This window comes from Bufo bufo, chromosome 1 (genome assembly GCF_905171765.1).
Source record: "Bufo bufo chromosome 1, aBufBuf1.1, whole genome shotgun sequence".
In the NCBI taxonomy this organism is placed as follows: domain Eukaryota; kingdom Metazoa; phylum Chordata; class Amphibia; order Anura; family Bufonidae; genus Bufo; species Bufo bufo.
In genome coordinates this window covers 743,171,428-743,197,551 of record NC_053389.1, presented here as the reverse complement: position 1 = coordinate 743,197,551, position 26,124 = coordinate 743,171,428, and the positions used below count along the sequence as shown (strand labels likewise).

General features: G+C 43.7%; 1 protein-coding gene across 1 annotated transcript; it reads right to left on the bottom strand.

Moving 5' to 3' along the window:
* Positions 1-4,364: 4,364 nt before the first annotated feature.
* On the bottom strand, positions 4,365-11,523 carry TMEM230 (transmembrane protein 230). Its single transcript, XM_040414459.1, has 4 exons — positions 11,438-11,523; positions 9,103-9,238; positions 6,407-6,529; positions 4,365-4,908 (listed from the first exon to the last, which is right to left on the bottom strand). The coding sequence occupies exons 2-4, from the start codon at positions 9,196-9,198 to the stop codon at positions 4,768-4,770; spliced, it is 360 nt and encodes a 119-aa protein (XP_040270393.1). The 5' UTR covers positions 9,199-9,238; positions 11,438-11,523; the 3' UTR covers positions 4,365-4,767.
* Positions 11,524-26,124: the final 14,601 nt, after the last annotated feature.

The window sequence follows — 26,124 nt, the reverse complement described above, 5'->3', positions numbered from 1 at the left end:
CTCGAACTTTACTGGAGGGGGTGCTGATTGGTGCGGTTCCGACCACTGGCATCCCAAAATATCAGCTGTTAGAAGAGGACAGGGTACTCCGGTGAGTGCTGCAGCCTCTTCCTAGGCCAGCGATGTCACGTCCATCTGTCACATGGCCGTATGTGCAGCACAGTCACTATACAATGTATGACATTGTGCTTGGCAAGCTGTGAGGAGATCAATGTAGGATCCCCACCAACCAGATATTGATAACCTATCCTAAGGATGGGTTATCAATATTCTACTCCCAGAAAACCCCTTTAAAAGGGTTTTCTGAGCTTTTGTTACTGATGATCTATCCTCTGGATAGGTCATCAGTATCTGATCGGTAGGGGTCCGACACCCGGGACCCTCGCCAATCAGCTGTTCGAGAAGGCAGCGGCAGCTCACCAAGCACAGTGCCATACAATGTATGGTGGCTGTGCTTGGTATTGCAGTTCACCCCCATTTACTTGAAAGGGGCTGAGCTGCTCCTAGGCCACGTGACAGATGAACGTGTGGTCACTGGCATAGGAGAAGCTTTAAGAAGGCCGCGGCACTACTATGAGCATTGCTGCCTTCTCAAACAGCTGATCAGACCCCCACTGATCAGATACTGATGACCTATCCACAGGATAAGACATCAGTATAAAGCCTCATGCACACGTCTGTGGAACACGGACCGTGTGATACCGGCCTGGATTTCTTCTGAGTGCAGGAGCGCACGGCGTCATTGGTTGCTATGACGCTGTGCGCTTCCTGTTACCGCCGCAGTACAGTAATACACTGGTATAGATCATACTAGTGTATTACTGTACTGCGGCGGCAGCAGGAAGCGCACGGCGTCATAGCAACCAATGACGCCGTGCGCTCCTGCACTCAGAAGAAATCCAGACCGGTATCACACGGTCCGTGTTCCACAGACGTGTGCATGAGGCTTAAGAGTCTCGGAAAATCCCTTTAAGTTTAGGGAATCTGAGAACTTTTCTCCTCATGTAGCAAAACACAAAAAGACCACTCGTGTATATACTTTATTAATAGCATTTATTTGTACTAAATAAATAAAAATCACATTCAGGAATATTTATCAAGACTAAGGCCACATGCACACGACCGTATGTGTTTTGTGGTCCGCAAAAAAATGTAAAAAAAAATAAAAACACGGATGACATCCGTATGCCTTTTTTTTTTTTTGCGGATCCATTACAACAATGCCTAAAACGGACAAGAATAGGACATATTCTATTTTTTTTGCGGGGCTACGGAACGGACATACTGATGCGGACAGCACACAGTGTGCTGTCTGCATTTTTTGCAAACCCATTGAAATGAATGGGTCCGCATCCTATCCGCAAAAAAAGGAACGGACACGGAAACAAACAACGTTCGTGTGCATGTAGCCTTATGCAAATTAAATGTGTAATTTCCCATAGTGACCAGTCAGCTCCTGTATAATGAGAGCTGGAATGTGACTGGCTGATATAATGCGTCTACTATTCCCTTGTAGAGGTTTTGATAAAGCTTTGCCATTGTTCATTACTTTGGGATAACAAAGGGAGAGCAAAGAGAACTGCACTTAACAATTCAGAAACTGAATCAGATACCGTGGTCATTATTGCCATTTTAAGGACCTACCAACTACAAATCTGTGAAGAGCAAGCAGAATTTCAGCTAACACACACTCTCACATTCACACTTCTATATTACAGATCAATATTAAAGGGCATCTGTCAGCAGATTTGTACCTGTCAAACTGGCTAACCTGCTGCATGTGCACTTGGCAGCTGGTTTTATAGGTACAAATCTGATGACAGATGCCCTTAAGTTATGTTTTCTTTAACTGGGAAAAAAAACAAAAAACGGTAGCAGTACCGCTACTTTTCTGCACACAGTACTGTATTGGTACCATTTTTAGTCCACAGAAGTCAATGGGTTGAATCTGAAGACACGTGAGTTATGCAAATACAGGACGTATTTGCATAACTCACGTGCACATTTCAGCAATATTTATATATAAAATAAAAAAAACACACACAACAAATACGGATGAAAAATGGATGACTTGTACTAAAATGTGGGGGAAAACAAAACTGCTAGATCCATATTTGATCCTTATGTCATACAGAAGTGTGAATGAGCCCTAAGGCCCCTTTCACACGGGCGAGTATTCCGCGCGGATGCGATGCGTGAGGTGAACGCATTGCACCCGCACTGAATACCGTCCCATTAATTTCTATGGGGCTGTTCACATGAGCGGTGATTTTCACGCATCACTTGTGCGTTGAGTGAAAATCGCAGCATGCTCCTCTTTGTGCGTTTTCCACGCAACGCAGGCCCCATAGAAGTGAATGGGGTTGTGTGAAAATCGCAAGCATCCGCAAGCAATTGCGGATGCGGTGCGATTTTCACGCATGGTTGCTAGGAGACGATCGGGATGGAGACCCGATCATTATTATTTTCCCTTATAACATGGTTATAAGGGAAAATAATAGCATTCCGAATACAGAATGCATAGTACAATAGGGCTGGAGGGGTTAAAAAAAAATAAAAAAATCATTTAACTCACCTTAGTCCACTTGATCGCGATGCCGGCATCTCCTTCTGTCCCCTTTACTGAATAGGACCTGTGGTGAGCATTAATTATAGGTCAAGGACCTTTGATGGCGTCACTCCGGTCATCACATGGTACGTCACATGATCTTTTACCATGGTGAATCACCATGGTTAAAGATCATGTGATGTACCATGTGATGCAGGTCCTATTCAGTAAAGGGGACAGAAGGAGATGCCGGGCCGTGATCAATTGGACTAAGGTGAGTTAAATGATTTTTTATTTATTTATAACCCCTCCAGCGCTGTTTTACTTTGCATTCTGTATTCAGAATGCTATTATTTTCCCTTATAACCATGTTATAAGGGAAAATAATACTATTTACAGAACACCGATCCCAAGCCTGAACTTCTGTGAAGAAGTTCGGGTTTGGGTACCAAACATGTGCGATTTTTCTCACGCGAGTGCAAAACGCATTACAATGTTTTGCACTCGCGCGGAAAAATCGCGGGTGTTCCCGCAACGCACCCGCACATTTTCCCGCAACGCCCGTGTGAAAGAGGCCTAAGAGATACTGATGAAAAATACGCTTGTGTGAAAGCAGCTGCACAACCCCATTAAGGAGGACCTTTCATGGGTCCGGACTTTGTTAACTAAGTAGCAGGACATGTAGAGCAGCGCCCAGAGATCTCCCTCCACTTACTATTATATCTGGGCGCCACTCCGTTCGCCCGCTGTGGTCCCCATTACCGTCTCCCACGCTGTATGCTAATTACTACTATCGGAACATCAGCTTCTCTCCCTGGCTGTAGCGCTGTCCAATTGCAGTGCAGAGCATCACAGCCAGGGAGAAGGTGAGTTTTTTATTTATCCCTGGCTGCGACGCTCTGCGCTGCGATTGGACAGCGCTACAGCCAGGGAGAGAAGCTGATGTCTCCTCCCTGGTGTTCCGATAGTAGTAATTAGCATACAGCGTGGGAGACGGTAATAGTAAGATCAGGGAGATCCCTGGGCGCCGCTCTACATGTCCTGCTACTTAGTTAACAAAGTCCGGACCCATGAAAAGTCCTCTAAGAGTATATGCACAAGGCAGTGTAGTTTCGCATCAAAATCCAAGGGTTTGGCTACTTTCACACCAGCGTTTTTGCTGAATCAGCCATGGATCAGCAAAAACGCTTCCGTCATAATAATACCACAAATATCTGTGTGCTGTCCACATTTTTTGCAGCCTCATAGATATGAATGGGTCCGCGTGCTATTCAAAAAAAATGCGGATCGGATGCAGACCCAAAATATGAAATAATGCGGACCGAGAAATAATGTAGACTTACTGGCACCTTGAAAGCAGAGGCGGAAACGGTCTATGCACTGATTTCACTGGTATTCTCTCATCAACATATCTATATATTATATCTATAGGACGCTGAATAAAATGCACAGACCCTTCACGGAAGAAAGCTAAAAAAGGGCAACTACTCCTCCCAGCGCCTTGTATAATATCCACTGTGCTCAGAAGACTTCCCTGCTCCACTCTATGAGGGACATTTATCAAGACTGGAGTCCCCATATGCCAGTCTTAATCTTCCTGCGCTGACGTGAGATGCGCCTAATTTATTAAGCGGCAGATGCATCTTAATAAATTGGGCACATCTTTGCCCTGCCATACGCCAGATACTGAAGTCTACACTGGCTACAGGCTGGCGTAGACTCCAAGTATAACTTATGCCACTTTCTGGTGAAAGTTATAGTAAAGGAGGAGGGTGGCAAAAAACTCTGCTTTTCTCTGCACTTTGGAAAAGTGCCAATAAGCTTAAAAAGTCTCCAATTATTGTGCATATATGGCATGCGCCACAATAGTGAACGCTTTAGTAGATGTCCCCTTATGTCTTCCAGGTGCAGCTTAATATCTCAAGACGAACATATTTGCTTAGGCCTTTGCACTTCCCTAGGCACCTCGAATCCATCTTGAGAACATATCTCTTCTTGACAATGCTAATCACGGTCCGTATTTTTTTTTTTACAACTTGCTTAAATATAATCCCTGCCATGTCTAGAAAGAGGCTACTGAACAGTTTCCGCTGCCAGCCTATGCCGTAGTCGCACTGTATATACATTGGTCTGCCAGGCTTCCTCTTCAGCTGTTCCGAGAAGTTATGCCCAAGTACAGCAGTATGATTTGTGCCGATTTGGTGGCCACAAGCAATGGGTCAGTCATCAAAGTCTGGGATGTCGTCATACGAGTATCCTCTGTAGCCTTTGGATGCATAATACGCGATGCGGAGATGATAAAAGCCAGGCAGGAAAACAAGGATCCCGATGATCAGCACAGGTATGGCGCGCTCATTGCCCTTAAAAATACAAAATAGGATCAGGAATTGCTAGGATCGCTAATAACTTACTTCAGCTCATCAGAGCCCATACATTCTAATACCGTACAGAGATGAATACCCACACAATATTATAACGAAGTTTTGAATGAAACAACTTCGGATGAAGCATCTAAAGCTCACTTCGCTCAACCCTATTATCTATGACAGAAGCAATCTGAGGGTTACTTGTTCAAGTTCCCTATAGGAACTATAAAAATGTGTAAAAAAAAAATTATATATTTTTTTTAAATAAATCTAAAAATAAATAAAAATATAAATCACCCCCCTTTCCCCAAAATAAAAAACAGCAAAAACTCCAGTAGTATTAAAATATAAAAATATTTATACCATACAACAAATGGTGAAACGGGAAAAAAAAAGTCAAAATGGCCAATTTGCCGTTTTTTGGTCGCTTAACCTCACACAAAAGATTGAATAAAAAGGGATCAAAAAGCCGTACACATTCCGAAATGGCATCAATGACACTCAGCTCCGTACACCTAATTACAAAAAAGTTATAAGGGTCACAATATGGTGATGGGAAAAAAAGAAAAAAAAAAGAAAAAAAAAAAAAAAAAAAAAGGGGGAGGTTTGAAGTTTTTTTCAGTATTAAAATACAAGAAAAAGTATACAAATGTGTTATCACCGTAATCGTACTGACCTGGAGAATGAAAGTAACAGCTCAGTTTTACTGCATAGGGAACGCCGCAAAAAACAAAACCCATAAAACCGTGGCAGCATTTGTGGGGTTTTTTTTTCCAATTCCAACCCATTTGGAAATTTTTCCAGCTCCCCACTACATCGTATGCAACATCAAATGGTGGCAATAATCAAGCCCTCATATAGCTATGTGAACAGAAAAATCTCACTTTGCTAAATCTCCCCTAATCTTTCTCAAAAGAACCAGACCCAGGTTCTCAAATCTATGACATGCGGCTGATATTGGCAGTTGTGCAGAATAGTCGTGCTTCACCACCCATTTTGCCCACTCTGCGATGTCAATATAACCTAAATTGGGCATAGGAGTTCTCTTAGGGTACTTTCACACTAGCGTTTTTCTTTTCCGGCGCTGAGTTCCGTCCTATGGGCTCAAATCTGGAAAAGAACTGATCAGTTTTATCCCAATGCATTCTGAATGGAGAGTAATCTGTTCAGGATGCATCAGGATGTCTTCAGTTCAGTCTTTTTAGAAAACGGATCCGTTTTTTCCAATGCATTTTTTCATTGTGATCAAAATCCTGATCAGGATTCAAATGTAATCCGTTTTCACACATTTTTCCGGATCCGGCGGGCAGTTCCGGTGTCGGAATTGAACGCCGGAATTAAACAACGCTAGTGTGAAAGTAGCCTTACTGAAATAGTCGCTTTAATGCCAAAAACTTTGGAATAGATTGTTTTTATACATATTTTTATATATATTTTTCTGTTTCCCAATATTTAATACCGGAGAGAAATAAAGAGTGAAAAGTCAGCTTACCCCGTTGCCAATGTGCCCAGTAAGCAGGAGCGCACCAATCACAATCAACAAAGTGCCGATTAAGAAGAGGACGGTGGCTAAAGCAATGGCTTTGTATGGAATTTTTGGAGGGCTCCTCTTAAACTGTAAAAAAAATAAAAATTAATTTATTTTTATTTTTTGCCATTTTTCACCCCCCAAAACTCAGCATGCCACAGGCTTATGTTCTGGCTTGAAATGCCACAATAAACGAATGCTTTAAATGTTCCAAAACAAAAACCACCACCAAAAATGATAAATGACTGGAACATATGGCATTACAATACTGTGCTTGTAGGAGAACTGAAGGAATCTTACAGTTTTGTTTTATTACCCTCAATATTCATTACAGTTTTAGGGCATCCAAGTCTTCTCAGATCCAGCTTTTATCTAGATGTCCGTTGGCACATTTAGCTGTTTATCTTGCCATACAGTAGGTTTTGCTTGGCATCAGTCTCCAGCTTTGTATTGCTATTTGGAGGTAGTCTTACTGTAAATGACATTAGCGGTGTGCGCCATCTAGTGGTAATAACATAATTCTGTCATCAGAATCACAGACCAGCATCTTGTGGAGGCGGTTTGACACTCGGCACTAGGGTTGTTGCGGGTATCGAAATTTCGATACTTTTCTCCCAGTATCGATAGGATACCATCTGAACAGGAGCACGCTGCTGTCAGCGCGCTCATGTTCCATCAGCAGCACAGGGGAGAAGGAAGCAGTCTCTCCCTCCCCCCTGTGCTGCTTCTGCCGCTGCCACCAATGGGGAGAGAGGGGCGGAGGAGGGGCAGGCGCACTGCGCCACCAATGATAGGACTTTATATGGGTCCGGACTTTAAGCAGCAGGCTACACAGAGCGGCGCCCAGGGATGTCCCAGCACTTATTATTCCTGGGCGCCGCTCCGTTCGCCTGTGCCCCATTACTGTCTCCTGCTCCATATGCTAATTACTATTGGAGCAATGGGGAGGAGACATCAGCTTCTCTAGTGGGCGTTCCTTCTCCCCTGGCTGTAGAGCTGTCCAATCGCAGCGCAGGGAGAAGGAACGCCCACTAGAGAAGCTGATGTCTCCTCCCCATTGCTCCGATAGTAATTAGCATATGGAGCAGGAGACAGTAATGGGGCCACAGCGAGCGAACGGAGCGGGGCCCAGGAATAATAGTAAGTGCTGGGAGATCTCTAGGCGCCGCTCTGTGTAGCCTGCTGCTTATCAAAGTCCAAACCCATATAAGCTGGTCTTTAACTTTTAATACAGGAGGCAGGTGCTGGCAGCAGAATCGCATAGCCGACATCCTGCCTCTGACAGGGAGCTGTGATCAGCAGAGGTTAACCCCTCAGGTGCGGCACCTGAGGGGTTAACTGCAGCGGATAGCAGCTCCCTGTCATAGAGGTCAGGGTGCCGGCTATTTGATTCCAGCACCCGCCTCCAATATTAACAGTATGATAAACATTGGTGGCGCAGTGCGCCCCCCCCCCCCCAACACCCCAGTATAATAAACATTGGTGCGCAGTGTCAATGAGGGTTAAAAAAATAAAATAAAAAATTAACTCACCTCCTCCAATTGATCGCGTAGCTGCCGGTCTCCTGTTCTTTCTTCAGGGCCTGTCAAATAACCTGTGGTGATGTCACTGAGCTCATCACATGGTCCATTACCATGGTGATGGATCATGTGATGGACCATGTGATGAGCGCAGTGATGTCACCACAGGTCCTTTTCCTCACAGATGAAGACAGAAGAGATGCCGGCTGCGCGAACAAGTGGATTAAGGGGAGTTAAATAATTTTAAAAAAAATTTTAACCCCTCCAGCCCTATTGTACTATGCATTCTGTTTTAAGAATGCTATTATTTTCCCTTATAACCATGTTATAAGGGAAAATAATTACATCTACACAACCTTGAACCCAAACCTGAACTTCAGTGAAGAAGTTCGGGTCTGGGTACCACAGTCAGTTTTTTATCACGCGCGTGCAGAACACATTGCACCCGGGACGCATCCGGAGCCAAAAACATGACGCCCGTCTGAAAGAGGCCTGAGGCTACTTTCACACTTGCGGCAGTGTGATCCGGCAAGCAGTTCCGTCGTCGGAACTGCCTGCCGAAGCTGCCGATCTGGATGTGACTGAAAGCATTTGTGAGACGCATCCAGATGCGGATCCATCTCACAAATGCATTGCAAGAACGAATCCGTCTCTCCGCTTGTCATGCGGACAGACGGATCCGTCTTGTATTAGCACAGCTACTACATAGTGGATATAGCCTTCTACTTCCACCTCAGTCAACAGCGCCAATCCGAAAAAAGCGTGCAGAGCCTGCAAAATAAAAAATGCAGGTGGCACACGGACCGCATTCATATTTTTGAGGTCTGCAAAATGGACACGGCCTTAACGACAACATGTCAGCCCCTTGCTCCCTCTTCAATGGGAGAGGTTAGGGGACAATACAGCATATACGGTCTATGGCTTTGTATGAAAATGGAGGGATCTGCCAACAAACGTCTTACGTGTATGGTCAGCTTACAGGTAATATCTACCGTAGTAATCAGAATACTGGCGTCATCCTACTACGTCAGTATGAGAATTGTGTCCAAATGAAAAAAAGTAAAATAATGGGAGAAATTTATTATATACAGCAAATACAGTAAAAAGCGGTGTAGATGGCGTGCAGCGGACAGTCCTTACCTGAAGGTCAATGTACCCGTCATCTGTATCAGAAAGCTTGGAGTACTTCACCTTGCTGATCGGCGTGGCGGCAGCATTGCTGCGTGAGGGCATCATAGCATATATTGCTTGGTACACCCCGAAGAGAACCTAAATCCTGAGAAAACAGGAGAAAATAGTAACTCGCCGAGTGCACGTCTGAGATGATGCTTCTTGGGTTTGCACCTCTCTTATTGTCTATCATTCATTGATGTGGTTGTAGGAGACCTCGTTTTTTACGCGTATATAGAAAGAAGAGATTTAGCGGTTATTTCTTTACTACTGTACTGATCACGGTTCACACTGAGCAACCTATTACATTATTTCTTTAGCTTAGCACAGTCACGTGGATATCTAAGTCACTATTCTGTCAGTCTGCTGTCCTTTAAGGCTGTGGCCCAGTGACCAAATCGAATAAGGGAGTCTCCTTTGATCATTCAAAGGAGACTCCATGTTGATCGAAGGGTTGAACAGCTGGGAACAGAAGTTTCTCTGATCCTGGACTAGTGAGTAACAGCTCCTTCTTAGAAGAGGATCGCACAGTGAAGCGCACGCCCAATCCACTGCGCTACCCCTGTTAAAACGGCAATCATTAAAAGTCCATTGGATAGGTCATTAGTATCTGATCAGTGGGGGTCCAGTGGTCCCCGCCGAGCGCCGCGGCCTTCTCACAGCGCCTAGGTCATGTGACCGGTGAACGTGTCATCACTGGCCTAGGGAAAGCTGAGAGAAGACTGCAGCACTCACTGGAGCGCCACTGCCTTCTCAAACAGCTGACCGGTGGGGGTCCCAGGTGTCAGACCCCACCGATCAGATACTGATGACCTATCCAAAGGATAGATCATCAGTATTGAAATCTCGGAAAAGCTTAGGGCTCATGCACACGACCGTTGCAGGCCGTGCCACAGAACAGCCCATTCACTTGAACGGATGCTCAATTCCGAGGATACGGTGCGGTGCAAAAAGGAGGCACGGATCGGAAGCCCATGGAATCGCTACGGAGTGTTTCTGTGGGTTTTCAGACCATGCCGCTCCACCGCAAACCTGACCACGGCATCTGAGTGCGCTAGAAACCAAAAGCACGCGCTTCCCGTTATGCTCCGGCTCCCCCGTGCAGCGATCGGAGGAGCCAGAGCTTGTGTGCAGCAGCCCCAGTCATAGTCTATGACACGAGGGTGCTGCACAGCGTTTCCTATGGATCCCTAATAGAGCTCCATAGAAAAGTAGAAAAATCATCATAGACTCCAATGCTAGTGAGCAGCCATATAGGAAGGTCTCCCTCAGAACCCCCTCCGTTCTCCAGCATCCCTGCAGGTGACCTTACCACATACCCAAGTATCATTCCAAATTACTTTTAGACGTGGACTCGCCAGCTGAACGCACTTTGCGAGATATTTAACTTTTTATATTATACAAATGAGCTCCTTGGCCGTCGCCATTGCACCTAACGCTCCACTCACGTTCCCTGCTAACAGCGGGAGAAGGCCGCGGCACTGACAGGAGCACCGATGGGGGGTCCCACCGATCAGATACTGAGGAAAATCCTGGAAAACTCCTTTAACAATACAGATGCACTGAACAGTGGCTTTTGGCCACGTCACAACCCTGCCCTGTGGTTGTACCCTTAGGTGCAATGAAGACGGCCTCCTTTAGGGCTGAGCGATATGGCCTAAAATCTATATCGCAATATAATTTGAAGCAAGTGCAATAACAATATATATCGCGATATATTATTCCGTGGTCATCTATCGCAGTAGGGCGATGTAGACAAAATCCATATCGTGGCCCAAAATCATATGGTTATTGTGGCCGACTCCTACCCTCACTGCACCAAGGAGCTCTGCAGTGGGGCCACCATCAGATGGGGCAAAGTGCGGTGACATCAGCTGGCAAGCGACCATCTAAAGTCATTTGGATTGATATGCAGGAATCTGGTGACACGTTCCCTTTGACTCCTGGGACTTCGCTGTTATGTCGAGGGAAATGTAATGTGAAACAGAATCCATTTAATCCAAAGGGCACCTATACAGTACCTGGGCATGTGACCCTGCTCGGTGTAATAGAGGGGGCACATGACAGGCTGCATTCACACTATGACACTGGGGCGGACTATATTCTAGGACACAGCACTAGTGCGGATGAGCACAGACCCTGACGTGTAGACTGCTGTTAAGGGGTGCAGCAGAGATCGATCCGCTCCACAGACGTCCCTACTTATACAGCAGCTCTCACGAGGCAAGCCTCGGCGACTACGGGGTCGTGTAGGGGACATACCCGCTAGCCACTGACAGGACTGATCAGCCACAATCCAATCTACCTGATTCGTGAGTCCATAGTGCAGGCGGAAACCTCCGGGTTCAGTGATTCTAGCGGGACGGGACCAGTCACGTGAGGAAGAGGAGCTGCTGGGATTGGCGCAGACAGTCGGGCTGGATTTCCTGTCTGTCAATTTGAATAAGCTTTATTAGTTTTTCAGTGCGCACAGTGTTGTATGCATAGTGGAGGTGTCCTGCTGTGGTCATAGTGGATTGGGATCCATGTAGCCTTAACCCTATGTGGGATGTGTGCAGTTTATCAGCATGCAGTCATGACCAGCAGCCTTAACCCTTTGTGGGATGTGTGCAGTTTATCAGCATGCAGTCATGACCAGCAGCCTTAACCCTTTGTGGGATGTGTGCAGTTTATCAGCATGCAGTCATGACCAGCAGCCTTAACCCTTTGTGGGATGTGTGCTGTTTATCAGCATGCAGTCATGACCAGCAGCCTTAACCCTTTGTGGGATGTGTGCAGTTTATCAGCATGCAGTCATGACCAGTAGCCTTAACCCTTTGTGGGATGTGTGCAGTTTATCAGCATGCAGTCATGACCAGCAACAGTACATGCCGTGCCACGGTTTCATAAAGACAGCACATTTCCATTAGGTGTAGGTTGCCACTTATGAAGAGAGAAGCGAGCTTCGGGTGCTACATCTGAAGTCGCTTCGCTCAAAACTTCGGATTAAGGCCTCATGCACACAACCGTATGTATTTTGCGGTCAGCAAAAAATACAGATGACATCTGTTTGCATTCCGTATTTTGCAGAATGGAACAGCTGGCCCCTAATAGAACAGTCCTATCCTTGTCCGTAATGCGGTCAATAATAGGACGTTCTATTTTTTTGCGGAACAGAAATACGGACATACGGAAATAGAGTGTACACAGAGCAACTTCAGGTTTTTTTTTTGCGGACCCATTGAAATAAATGGTTTCGTATACGGTCCGCAAAAAAAAACGAACGGACACGGAAAGAATATACGTTTGTGTGCAAGAGCCCAAATGCTGCATGGAGATCCGTGTCCATACAGCGTTACAATGTATGGGCTCCGATGAGCCAAAGTAAGTTATCGTTGTATAACTTCGGTAGTTGATTTTTAAAACTTGGAACCAAACTCTGGTACCGCCGAACAGGAGCCCGTACATTGATGGATTTTCTTACAGCATTAATCCGAAGTTTGGAGCAAAGCGGCTTCGGATGTAGCATCCGAAGCTCGGTTCGCTCATCACTAGTTGCCACCTTTCCCAACAGAAAATACGGGCAACATCCCAACGGGGTGTGGAAGTGGCTTAACACAGTGTTCTTTGACACCAATGGTTAAATCATATTATGTTTTTCATGTCACAAAAAATTTTCTTCCCTAACATTCAAAGAGCCATACATTTCTTTTGTTCACATAGCCGAACGAGGGCTTGTTTTTTGTTCGACCAGTTGAATTTTTTTAATGGCACCATTTAATTTACCATATCCTGTACTGAAAAAAATTTTTTTTTCATTCTTTGTGGGGTGAAATTGGAAAAAAAAATTCTGCCATTGTTTTGTGGGTTTTGTTTATGTTCATGTTATTTTTATTGTGCGGGTCAGTACGATTGCAGCCATACCAAGTAGGTTTTCTAAATGTTCCGGGCATGTGTTCGGAAAGTGGTTGAGAAACCCCTACGCCAAGTAACCACCAGTTTGATGTTGGACCAAACTTTCGCACAGTTGGAAGGTGCCTTTAGGACCCCAGGATGGCCACCCATTGGCTGGTGAAGATTGCGGTGGGCACTTGCACTTTAAGAAGCAGAGGGAGTGCACACCCTCGGCCTGCGTTATGGAGAGGAATGCCAGCAAGAAGTTATTCTGGCGGATGGACACTCCACAAATGAGGGGGAGAGACGCTAGTGCACGGATGTCAAACTCATGGCCCTCCAGCTGTTGCAAACCTACAACTCCCAGCATGCCCTGATAACTATAGGATGTCCAGGCATGTTGTGAGTTGTAGTTTTGCAAAAGCTGGAGAGCCACGAATTTGACAACCCTGCGCTAGTGGGTCCGAGCTGCCGAGAAGCAGGTCAGTAGAGCGGCAATGGGCATGGGATGCGGAAATAACTAATCTTTTCAGATAAGGAATCGCCTTGATGTTTCCCCAGTGCTGATGTGGAGCTTAACGGAAAATGAAATGATGTTTCCCTAGCATGTCCATGGACAGGAGGGTTAACAGAGAAAACGTTAAGTTGGGATAGCTGTGGACAAGTCTTGACTGGCAGTAACCTCCAATTTGTAGTGTTTGAAGAAGGCAGCAGAGGTAGCAGCCTGGCAAATCTGCTTGAAGGAAGTTTAAGCTCCCTTAGCCCAGGAGGTAAATATGGCCCTGGTGGAATGACTGGAACATTCCTAAAAAGAAGAAACGCACCGGTGAGCTCAGCAACACCAAAAGACCCGGAAGACCACGGAAAGCAACTGTGGTGGATGACCGAATAATTCTTTCCCTGGTGAAGAAAACACCCTTCATAACAGTTGGCCAGATCAAGAACACTCTCCAGGAGGTAGGTGTATGTGTGTCAAAGTCAACAATCAAGAGAAGACTTCACCAGAGTGAATACAGAGGGTTCACCACAAGATGTAAACCATTGGTGAGCCTCAAAAACAGGAAGGCCAGATTAGAGTTTGCCAAACGACATCTAAAAAAGCCTTCACAGTTCTGGAAGAACATCCTATGGACAGATGAGACCAAGATCTACTTGTACCAGAGTGATGGGAAGAGAAGAGTATGGAGAAGGAAGGGAACTGCTCATGATCCTAAGCATACCACCTCATCAGTGAAGCATGGTGGTGGTAGTGTCATGGTGTGGGCATGTATAGCTGCCAATGGAACTGCTTCTCTTGTATTTATTGATAATGTGACTGCTGACAAAAGCAGCAGGATGAATTCTGAAGTGTTTCGGGCAATATTATCTGCTCATATTCAGCCAAATGCTTCAGAACTCATTGGACGACGCTTCACAGTGCAGATAGACAATGACCCAAAGCATACTGCAAAAGCAACCAAAGAGTTTTTTAAGGGAAAGAAGTGGAATGTTCTGCAATGGCCAAGTCAATCACCTAACCTGAATCCGATTGAGCATGCATTTCACTTGCTGAAGACAAAACTGAAGGGAAAATGCCCCAAGAACAAGCAGGAACTGAAGACAGTTGCAGTAGAGGCCTGGCAGAGCATCACCAGAGATGAAACCTAGCGTCTGGTGATGTCTATGCGTTCCAGACTTCAGGCTGTAATTGACTGCAAAGGATTTGCAACCAAGTATTAAAAAGTGAAAGTTTGATTTATGATTATTATTCTGTCCCATTACTTTTGGTCCCTTAACAAGTGGGAGGCACATATGCAAACTGTTGTAATTCCGTCACCGTTCACCTGATTTGGATGTAAATACCCTCAAATTAAAGCTGACAGTCTGCAGTTAAAGCACATATTGTTCATTTCATTTCAAATCCATTGTGGTGGTGTATAGAGCCAAACATGTTAGAATTGTGTCGATGTCCCAATATTTATGGACCTGACTGTATATGTGTATGTATGTATATATATATATATATATCAGCGGTTGGGACTTTAAATATAAAGCCTGCTCGCACGTGCAGAGGATGCCATAGATACCAGGCACCTGAGGCTCATGACCGCAACCGACAGTAACCAATCGTAGACTTTTAACCTTTCAGATGCCGTGGTCAGATGTGACCTTGGCAACTGGAGGCACAAAAACCTGGAAGCACACGCTTCCAGGTGTGTTCTGGCTCCCCACAGCGGAGATCGGGGGAGCCGGAGTGTGTGTGTAGCAGCCATGGCTGCAGGCTGCTGCACATTAGTTCCTGTGGCAGGGCTCCATAGGAACATAGTGTAATTCACATCTATTCCAATGCTAATGCATTGGAGTCTATGAGAAAAGCAATCTAATGATTGCTTGTTATAGTTCCTTAGGCAAACTATTAAAAAATGTAAAAAAAAAAACTGAAAATGAAAAAAAAAATTGACTGTATATATAAATATTCAAATTACCGCCCTTTCCTCAAAATTTTTATAATATTACATAAACAAAATTTAAAAAATAAACATGGGTATCGCCTGTGCTAAAACACCTTGACCATCTGTACACTTGGTTTACGGTATTGTTATACTTTTTACCAAGTGGATTTGTTATGCACTTCATCTACGTCTATTGTCAGCAGTGGAGATAGCTCCTCGCAGGTGAAGAAAACTTGTTGAAATCATTTTGCTCATCTCTACTGCTGATAAATTCAAGAGGAATGAGAACCAGGCTTTTTGGCTATAAGCATCAACTGGACCTTTTTTCTAACATGTTCTTTAAAGTTCTTGGAATAAAAAAAGTGAGGGGAGGGGCAAAAAGAAGACCTCTTGCCCGAGGTAGGGAGAGATCATCTACCCGTAGAGGATGGTCTTTGACAAAGAATAAAAATGTTGAAGCTGACTGTTCTTCCTGAAGGAAAATAGATCCAGGCCTGAAATACCCCATTTCTCTGTGATGTGTAGAAGAAGTTTGGATTCAGCTTCTACTTCCTGTCCTTGAGAGTCATTCTGTTGAGATATACTGTAGACCAGATTTCCCTCTGTCCAGTAGAAGTTGGTAAAACGTATTAGTTTTGTGCTCCTTGTTCCACCCTGCTTGTTTAGGTAAGCTACTGTGGTCACGTTGTCTGACAGCATTTTCAAATTTCTGGCTTTTACAGTACAGCTGTAAGCTCCCACAGGTTGGAGGCTCTTAAGTCAAGCTTGGCTCCCAGGTAGTTGGTCCACAGCTACTAATCACTACTTGGTTTTGCTGATGCCACTGTACTCCCTGTTGAATTTTTTTTTCTGTTTAGCCACAAGCTAAGAAACTATTTTACAACCCCAATTCCAAAAAAGTTGGGACTTTGTATAAATTGTAAATAAAAACAGAATGCAATGATTTGTGAATCTCATAGAGACATATTTTATTCACAGTAGATCATCAAATGGTGAAACTGAGACATTTTATCTATTCAAGAAAAAAGTTAACTTATTTAGTTACTGAACTTCTTGTCTTTCCCCCATCTACTAACTCACCTAAAAGTAATATTTCAATTTCGGTCTGCAGCACTATCATAACTCCTGGGCAACATGCCCGTTGTCTTGGGGCCACATTTGACTCTGATCTTTCCTTTGTTCCCCATATTCAATCATTAACATGCTCTTGTCGTCTGCACCTCAAGAATATTGCCAGAATCCGCCCTTTTCTTATGGTGGAAACGGCAAAAACTCTTGTTGCCTTAATTCATTCTCGTCTTGACTACTGCAACGCATGACTAATCGGTCTCCCTCTCACTAAACTCTCCCCCCTTCAGTCTGTTCTAAATGCTGCAGCCAGGCTCATCTATCCATCCAACCGCTACACTGATGCTACTAATCTGTGCCAGTCACTTCACTGGTTGCCCATCCACCACAGAATACAGTTCAAACTTCTCACCCTCACCCACAAAGCTCTCCACAGTGCTGCACCTCCATACATCTCCTCCCTCATCTCCATCTACCACCCTACTCGTGCTCTCCATTCTGTTAGCGACCTAAGATTAATAACATCCATAATTTGTGCCTCTCACTCACGTCTTAAAGACTTTTCTCGAGCTGCACCTACTCTCTGGAATACTCTGCCCCGGAATACTAGGTCAATTCACAACTTCTCCACCTTCAAATATGCCTTAATAACACATCTTTTCAGGCAGGCTTATCAAGCTACCTAAAATGACTTTTCCCAGACTAAACCTTTGCCCCACCAACTCCTCTGGCCTAAACTTGATCCTCTAGTAGTCCCAAACCTGAAGCAGATCGGCCGGCACCACTCCTGTCAGTTCAATAATGGCTCAAATCCTACTTATCACAATCACCCCCATTACTCATAGATTAGTAACCTAGTATATAAGCCCGAAAAAAGACATTTGTCCATCCAGTTAGGCCTGTTATCCTGCAAGTTGATCCAGAGGAAGGCAAAAAAAAAGCCTGTGAGGTAGAAGCTGATTTTCCCCACTTAAGGGGAAAATAAATTCCTTCCCGACTCCAATCAGGTAATCAGATAACTCCCTGGATCAACGACCCCTCTCTACTAGCTATAGCCTGTAATATTAATACATCTTTTAGTGAACTCACCATCACCACCTCCTCAGGCAGAGAGTTCCATAGTCTCACTGCTCTTACCGTAAAGAATCCTCTTCTATGTTTGTGTACAAACCTTCCATCCTCCAGACGCAGAGGATGTCCCCTCGTCACAAGTCACAGTCCTGGGGATAAATAGATGATGGGATAGATCTCTGTACTGACCCCCGATATATTTATACATAGTAATTAAATCTCCCCACTTGCGAGCAGGGCCCTGACTCCTAGTGTTTCAGCCAGTTACTTTTGTTTTATACATGAACCCTATGAATTTGTAAAGCGCTGCGGAATATGGTGGCGCTATATAAATACATTTTATTATTATATTATTATTATTTCGAACTTGATGGCAGCAACGCATCTCAAAAAAATTGGGACAGGCAGGGCCATGACTATCATTGTGTAGCATCCTCTTTTCTGGGAAATAAGGAGACCAATTGCTGGAATTATGGCAGAGGAATGTTGCCCCATTTTTGTCTGATGTATGAGTCTAGATGCTCTATAGTCCTGGGTCTTCTTTGAGGGATTTGTCATTTCATAATTAACCAAATGTTTTCTATTAGTGAAAGGTCTGGCTTGCAGGCAGGCCAGTTTAGCACCCAGACTCTTCTTCTGTGAAGGCATACTGTTGTGTAGGGTTGTCTTGCTGAAATATGCAAGGCCTTCGATGGTGGCTCAGTGGTTAGCACTTGTGCCTTGCAGCGCTGGGGTCCTAGGTTCAAATCTGACCAAAGACAACATCTGCATGGAGTTTGTATGTTCTCCCTGTGTTTGCGTGGGTTTCCTCCGGGTACTCCAGTTTCCTCCCACACTCCAAAGACATACTGATAGGGACCTTATTGGACCCATTGGGGACAGTTGGATGCTAATGTCTGTAAAGTGCTGCGGAATATAGTAGCGCTATATATATGCATAAAATAAAGACACATTGTCTGGAAGGGAGCATCTGTTGTCCTAAAACCTCTATATACTGTTCGGCATTGATAGTGCCTCTCCAGATGTGTTAGCTGCCCACATCATAGGTAACTTTGGAAACCATCAGGACCATCAAGGTTAAATTTTTTCTCATCAGAGAATAAAACTTTCTTCCACCTTTGAATGTCCCATGTTTGGTGCTCTCTTGCAAAGTCCAAACGAGCAGTTATGTGGCGTTCACGGAGACGAGGTCTTTGAAGACGTTTTTTGTTTTTGAAGCCCTTCAGTCTCAGATGCTGTCTGATGGTTATGGGGCTGCAGTCAGCACCAGTAAGGGCCTTAATTTGGGTCGAGGATCGTCCAGTGTCTTGACGGACAGCCAATTGCATCCTCCGGCTCAGTGCTGGGGAAATTTTTGTTGGGTCTTCCACTTGACTTTTTTGTTCCATAACCCTCAGGATCATTTAAGAAATTCCAAATGACTGTCTTACTGCGTCCCACCTCAGCAGCGATGGCGTGCTGTGAGAGACCCTGCTTATGCAGTTCAAAAAGGGAGAGTTTTTTTGCCTTTGCCATCACAACGTGTGACTACCTGACAGAAAATGACAATGAATCCACATCTTTGCACAGATTTGGCCTTTTAACCGCCTCACGTCCGCCCATAGGATATAAACGTCCTATGGGTGGACGTCTATTTCTGACAGCACGTTTTAAAACGTCCTGTCAGAAATAGCAGCTGCACGCTAATCGTGCAGCTGCTGATCGGGTTGCCCGCTGTCAGTGACAGCAGGGCAACCCTAAGACAAGGCAGGGACAGTGCCCAGGTGTCCCTGCCTTCTAGATCGCTGCAGACACAGCGCTCACCGAGCGCTGTGTCTGCAGAGCAGGAAGCGCTGTGCGCTTCCTGTTCCGGCCCGGCGGTCATGTGACCGCCGTGACCGGAGTGTGCAGGAGCTGTGTGAGGTCTCTCAGAGACCTCGATCAGCCCTGCTGTGAGGCTGTACAGCGCAGGATTGCTGCTGCACAGCCTCTATAGGGGTGCATTTCCACTGTAACTGGGGCTACTATCTCAGCCCCAGTTACAGGAGAAATCAACTGTGAAAAAAAAAGAAAAAGTGAAGCAAATGTCCCCCAGAGGTCTTGTATGACCTTATGGGGGACGAAAAGTGTAAAAAAAAATAAAAAAAATAAAGGGTTGAAAAAATAAAATAAAATAAAGTTTCACATGTAAAAAAAAAAAAAGTTCCCAAGTTAGGAATAAAAAAAAAAAAAATTAAAATAGAAAAAATAAAGTAAAATAGACATATTTAGTATTGCCGCGTCCGTAAAAACCAGCTCTATCTCTTTCTCTGAGCATATGGATAGGCTGCCCTTAAATAGCGCCGCCCCTTCGCGTAAACAACGCAGATTGTCATGTCTTTTTAGGCGTCTCATTCGACGCTATGCTCTTTATGACCTCTGGAGAGTTAATTATCCTTCAGCAAAATCATACACTTTTTTCTCTCACCCACATAGCACCCACTCTAGGATAGATTATTTTTTTGGAAATGTTCCAATCCTCCGAATGCTAAAGGAGGCTGACCTTGGCCATATCACATGGTCAGACCATGCCCCGATCACCATCACCCTAAAAACTTCAGGTTATCATGTACAAAAGTGCCATTGGCGCCTAAATGAGACTTTTTTAAATAGTCTACCACTTAGACAGGAACTTAGAGATAGCTTAACAGAATACTTTGCCCTAAATCAGTCTTCCGTCTCCTTGGTTTCTACGTTGTGGGAAGCGCATAAAGCGGTTTTTAGAGGCAATTGTATTGCTATGGGTTCTAAACTAAAGAAGGACCGGATTCAACAACAGGTCATTCTCACTGCTCAGCTTAAGGATTTGGAAGGTAAGTTGGGCTCGCGCCGTTCACGACACCTGCTTCGCCGTATAGTGGTTCTTAGGGACAGATTAAGGGATATTATATGCCACAAGACTGAAAAACTATTGTACTCCAGGCAAAGGTTCTATGCATGGGGCAATAAATCACATACCCTTTTGGCACGTCAGCTGCGCGAGTCCAACTTAGTGGGAAATCCGACAGTTATGAGGTCATCTGATGGTACATTAGTATATGATCCTGTTGTTATATCGGAACTTTTTCAAAAGTTTTACACATCGCTTTACTCTATAGCACAACAGACGCCAATGGATCATGAAAAGCGTCAACAACTTTTTGATAACTTCTTGACGCAATGCAAACTACCTAAACTATCAGAGGAAGCTATTTCTTCATTAAATGCCCCTATAACGTCAGAGGAATTGCAAGAGGTACTGAAGCAGCTTCCCAATAACAAGTCCCCGGGACCTGATGGCCTGCCGTATGTATACTACAAAACCTTTTCGGATATCCTGATGCCCCAAATGATACTATTATTTAACTCTTTCTTGCAGGGATCCCCAATACCTCCATCGCTTTCACATTCGTACATTACAGTAATCCCAAAACCCGGAAAGGACCCACTAGAATGTGCCAATTATAGACCTATAGCCCTTCTTAATTCGGACCTCAAAATATTTACCAAAACTTTAGCTAATCGCCTTTCCATTTGGCTCCCCCATTTAGTGCACAAGGACCAGGTGGGTTTTGTCAGGGATCGTCAGGGAGGAGACAACACTAGGCGAACTATTGATTTAGTGGAAATCGTTAATAAGCGTAAAGACATAGCACTTTTGCTAAGCCTCGACGCCGAAAAGGCGTTTGATCGATTAAATTGGTCGTTTATGTTCTCCGCCCTGGGGGCCTTTGGCATTGCCGGACCATTTCTTAATGCCCTGAAAGTCCTATATGCCCAGCCTACAGCTACAGTAAAAATGCCTCACGCACAATCTCCGATCTTCCCCATATATAATGGTACACGTCAGGGCTGTCCATTGTCCCCATTAATTTTTGTCCTTTGCATTGAGCCCCTCGCAGCAGCCATTAGGGCTCACCCTGATATCCGTGGAGTTTTGGTGAATAAAGTAGAGTTCAAATTGTCCTTGTTCGCTGATGATATCTTGCTTACATTGACAAATCCACACATCTCACTTCCTAACCTCTTTCGCCTTCTGGAAACCTACGGCAGGTTATCGGGTTACAAGGTTAATACTGCTAAGACTGAAGCCTTACCTCTCAACTTCTCCCTAGATGATTTAACTATACTAAAAACTAACTTTCGCTTTAGATGGCAAGACACAAAGCTGCGTTATCTTGGAATTAGCCTAACTCCGACATATGGTTCACTATATGGTCAAAATTTTCCAAATACTTTCCGTGAACTAAAGATGCTCATGACCAGGTGGATGTCTCTTCCCATTTCCTTATTAGGTCGCATAGCAGCGGTCAAAATGACAATTTTGCCTAAACTTTTATATTTGTTTGAAACACTACCGATCCCTGTTCCTCTAAAGGACCTTTCAGACAAGTATGCTAAATTTTATATGGAATGGGAAGAGGCATCGGATTGGATGTGCAACTCTCACGGCACTCAAAACTCAAGGTGGTCTGGCAGCTCCAGATGTTACTAGGTATTATTGGGCCACACATCTCAGAAGGCTCCCGGCATGGTCTAATTTATATGCTTATTCCAGGTGGCTAGAAATAGAAAAATTATGGTTAGCCCCTATACATCCCAATTCACTTTTATGGACACCACTTCCGAACACGTTGGTTCCGGAAATGTTAGGTCCAATCACTCATACATATAATATTTGGCGTAGTTGTAATCGTAAATTCTCTCTAGCACCTGAAAAGTCTTCAATGACTTCCTTCTTATTTAATCCCCTGTTCCCGATGGGTATGCACGCCTCTTTTCTTAAGCCTTGGTTCTCCAATAAATTATTTCGCTTTGTGGATATAACTGACCATAAAACACTCAGTTTATTGCCACTGGATAGGTTAAGAATGTCCTTTAAGTTATCTGAATCTTCTGGATATCAATATCTACAACTTCAGCATCTGCTTTCTAGCCTCTTTAAATCCTCGACTGTCTCCACCCCTTCTACATTTGAGAAATTATGCAAGTTGTCAAGCACCACTAGGGGTCTCATTTCAGAGATTTATGGTATATTGTCGTCTTCAACTGTGAAACATCCTTATATGATTAAATGGGAATCTATCCTTGGTCGTTATGTGTCGCCTGCTGAATGGAAGCTGATTTGGGAAAGGACTGCAAAGACCTCCTCCTGCGTTACACATAAGGAAAACTCTTACAAGATACTTATGTTTTGGTATCACACCCCAAAACTATTGAGGCACCTTAACCCTAACATCTCAGATAGATGTTGGAGATGTGCTACAGGAGAAGGTTCTCATATACATATTTTCTGGGAGTGCCCCCTGATTCAGTCTTATTGGCATATGGTACAGGAGGTTCTTTTCAGTCTGCTCAATATCAGATTCCCACTAGACCCTTTCTTTTATTTGTTAAATATGCCGTCGATATTATTGAGGAGACATATTTTATTTCTTACTTTACACATTCTGACCGCAGCCAGACGTCTTATAGCTAGATTCTGGAAGAAAACAACTTCCCCCACCCAGCTAGACCTTCTTACCAATATCACCGAGGTTAGAAGGATGGAATATCTATCAGCTGGTCTAACTAATAGTATGGAAAGGTTCAACAAATTATGGCAGTTATGGGACAACGTTCATGAGCTTAACCAGTGAATGAATGGCATCTACGTTTTACTTCCTTTCCTCTTGTGTCGTGTCTCTGTCAAATCCCCCATTGTTTGTGTCATTTATTTGTTTGTTTTTCTTACTTACCTAAGTTAGGATTACTTTTACTGCTGATTTTTTTTTCTTTTTTATTCTATGCATAATCCTATACAATTGGATACGATATTATATAATTGTACCATCATTTGCTTATGTTCTCTATACTCTAAGATTATTGATAACAAATAGTCTTTTGTAAATGTTAAGCAGTTGGAAAAAATGATAAGTGATGTCAACTTGTCTACCTGTCTATGCTTTTAAAATGAAAATAAAAAGATAATTAAAAAAAAAAAAAAAAAAAAAAAAAAACCAGCTCTATAAAAATATCACATGACCTAACCCCTCAGATGAACACCGTAAAAAATAAATTAAAAAAACTGTGTCAAAACAAGCAATTTTTGTCACCTTGCATCACAAAAGGTGCAACACCAAGTGATCAAAAACGCGTATGTCCCACAAAATGGTACCAATAAAACCGTCACCTCATCCCGCAAAAAATGAGCCCCTACATAAGAAAATCTCTCAAAAAATAAAAAAACTATAGCTCTCAGAACATGGACACATTAAAACATAATTTTTTGGTTTCAAAAATGCTATTATTGTGTAAAACTTTAATAAATGAGAAAAAGTATACATATTAGGTATCGCCACGTCCGTAACAATCTGCTCTATAAAAATGTCACTTGACTGAACCCCTAAGGTGAACGCTGTAAAAATAAATAAATAGAAACTGTGCTAAAACAACCAATTTTTTGGTCACCTTGCCCCATAAAGTGTTATATTGAATGATCAAAAAATCATATGTACCCAAAAATAGTACTAATAAAACTGGCACCTTATCCCCTAGTTTCCAAAATGGGGTCACTTCTTGGGAGTTTCTACTGTAAGGGTGCATCAGGGGGCTTCAAATGGGACATGGCATCTAAAAACCATGTGGAGTTCCATTCCTTCTGCGCCCTGCCGTGTGCCTATACAGCAGTTTACGACCACATGTGGGGTGTTTCTGTAAACCGCAGAATCTGGGTAATAAATATTGAGTTTTGTTTGGCTGTTAACCATCGATGTGTTAGAGAAAAAAATTGATTAAAATGGAAAATCTGCCAAAAAAGTGAAATTTAAAAATTTGATCTCCATTTTCCTTTAATTCTTGTGGAACGCCTAAAGGGTTAACAAAGTTTGTAAAATCGGTTTTAAATACCTTGAGGGGTGTAGTTTCTACAATGGGGTCATATATGGGGGTATCCACTATGTAGGCCCCACAAAGTGACTTCAGACCTGAACTGGTCCTTATAAAGTGGGTTTTGGCAATTTTCTTAAAAATTTGAAGAATTGCTTCTAAACTTCTAAGCCTTCTAACGTCCTAAAAAAATAAAATGACATTTCCAAAATGATGCCAACATAAAGTAGACATATGGGGAATGTTAAATAATAAATATTTTATGAGGTATCACTTTCTGTTTTAAAAGCAGAGAAATTGAAATTTAGAAAATTGCGATTTTTTTTTAAATTTTTGGGTAAATATGGGATTTTTTTATAAATAAAGGTGAAATATTTTGACTCAAATTTATGACTATCATGAAGTACAATGTGTCACGAGAAAACAATCTCTGAATGACTTGGATAAATAAAGGCGTTCCAAAGTTATTACCACATAAAGTGAGATATGTCCGTTTTGCTAAATTTGGCCTGGTCAGGAAGGGGGCAAAGGGCCCAGATGGGAAGTGGTTAAAGGCATGTGGTCCTAAAATTTGGATCAGCTGAAAAACAGCCTGTTTCAGTTTAACCCCTTAGTGACCAAGCCTGTTTGGGCCTTTATGACCAAGCGCTTTTCTTCCTTTTTTCATGGTCTCGTTCCAAGAGCTATAACTTTTTAATTTTTTTGTCTATATAGCTTTATGAGAGCTTGTTTTTTATGGGACAAGTTGTAGTTTTTAATGGCGCCATTTTGGGGTACACATAACTTTCTGATTAATACTGCAATACTGCCACTGCGTTTTTACATTATAAATTTTATGGCGTTAATTTTTTGGTACTCCATTTCACCGATTTCAAGTTCGTCCTCTGAACTAGATAGGTCAGAATTTCCAATTGAAAAAGATGTGCTATCTTTGGCGCTCTTTCGCCTGCGTTCTTTACTTGACATAAGACTTAAAGAGGACCTTTCACTAGTTTAAAAACTAACTATATCAGTGGGCAGAGCGGCGCCCAGGGGTCCCCCTGCACTTACTAGTATGTCTGGGCGCCGCTCCGTTCGCCCAGTATAGGCTCTGGTGTCTGCAGCTCCCTCTGTTGTACTGGGCGGAGTTTTTGTATTAGGGTTGTCACTTGCTGCAGCGCTGGCCAATCGTAGCGCACAGCTCATAGCCTGGGAGTCCCAGGCTATGAGCTGTGCGCTACGATTGGCCAGCGCTGCAGCAAGTGACAACCCTAATACAAAAACTCCGCCCAGTACAACAGAGGGAGCTGCAGACACCAGAGCCTATACTGGGCGAACGGAGCGGCGCCCAGACATACTAGTAAGTGCAGGGGGACCCCTGGGCGCCGCTCTGCCCACTGATATAGTTAGTTTTTAAACTAGTGAAAGGTCCTCTTTAAGTCTTATGTCAAGTAAAGAACGCAGGCGAAAGAGCGCCAAAGATAGCACATCTTTTTCAATTGGAAATTCTGACCTATCTAGTTCAGAGGACGAACTTGAAAGCGGTGAAATGGAGTCTGTTACATCCTCTTCAGATGAGGAATGCAGTGGTAGGCCCTTTTTTCCTGTTCAGGAGGTAGATCAATTAATCAAGGCAGTCAGGGCAACTGTGAATCTGGAGAATGCAAAAGAGGTTCGCTCGATTCAGGATATCATGTTTGGGGGC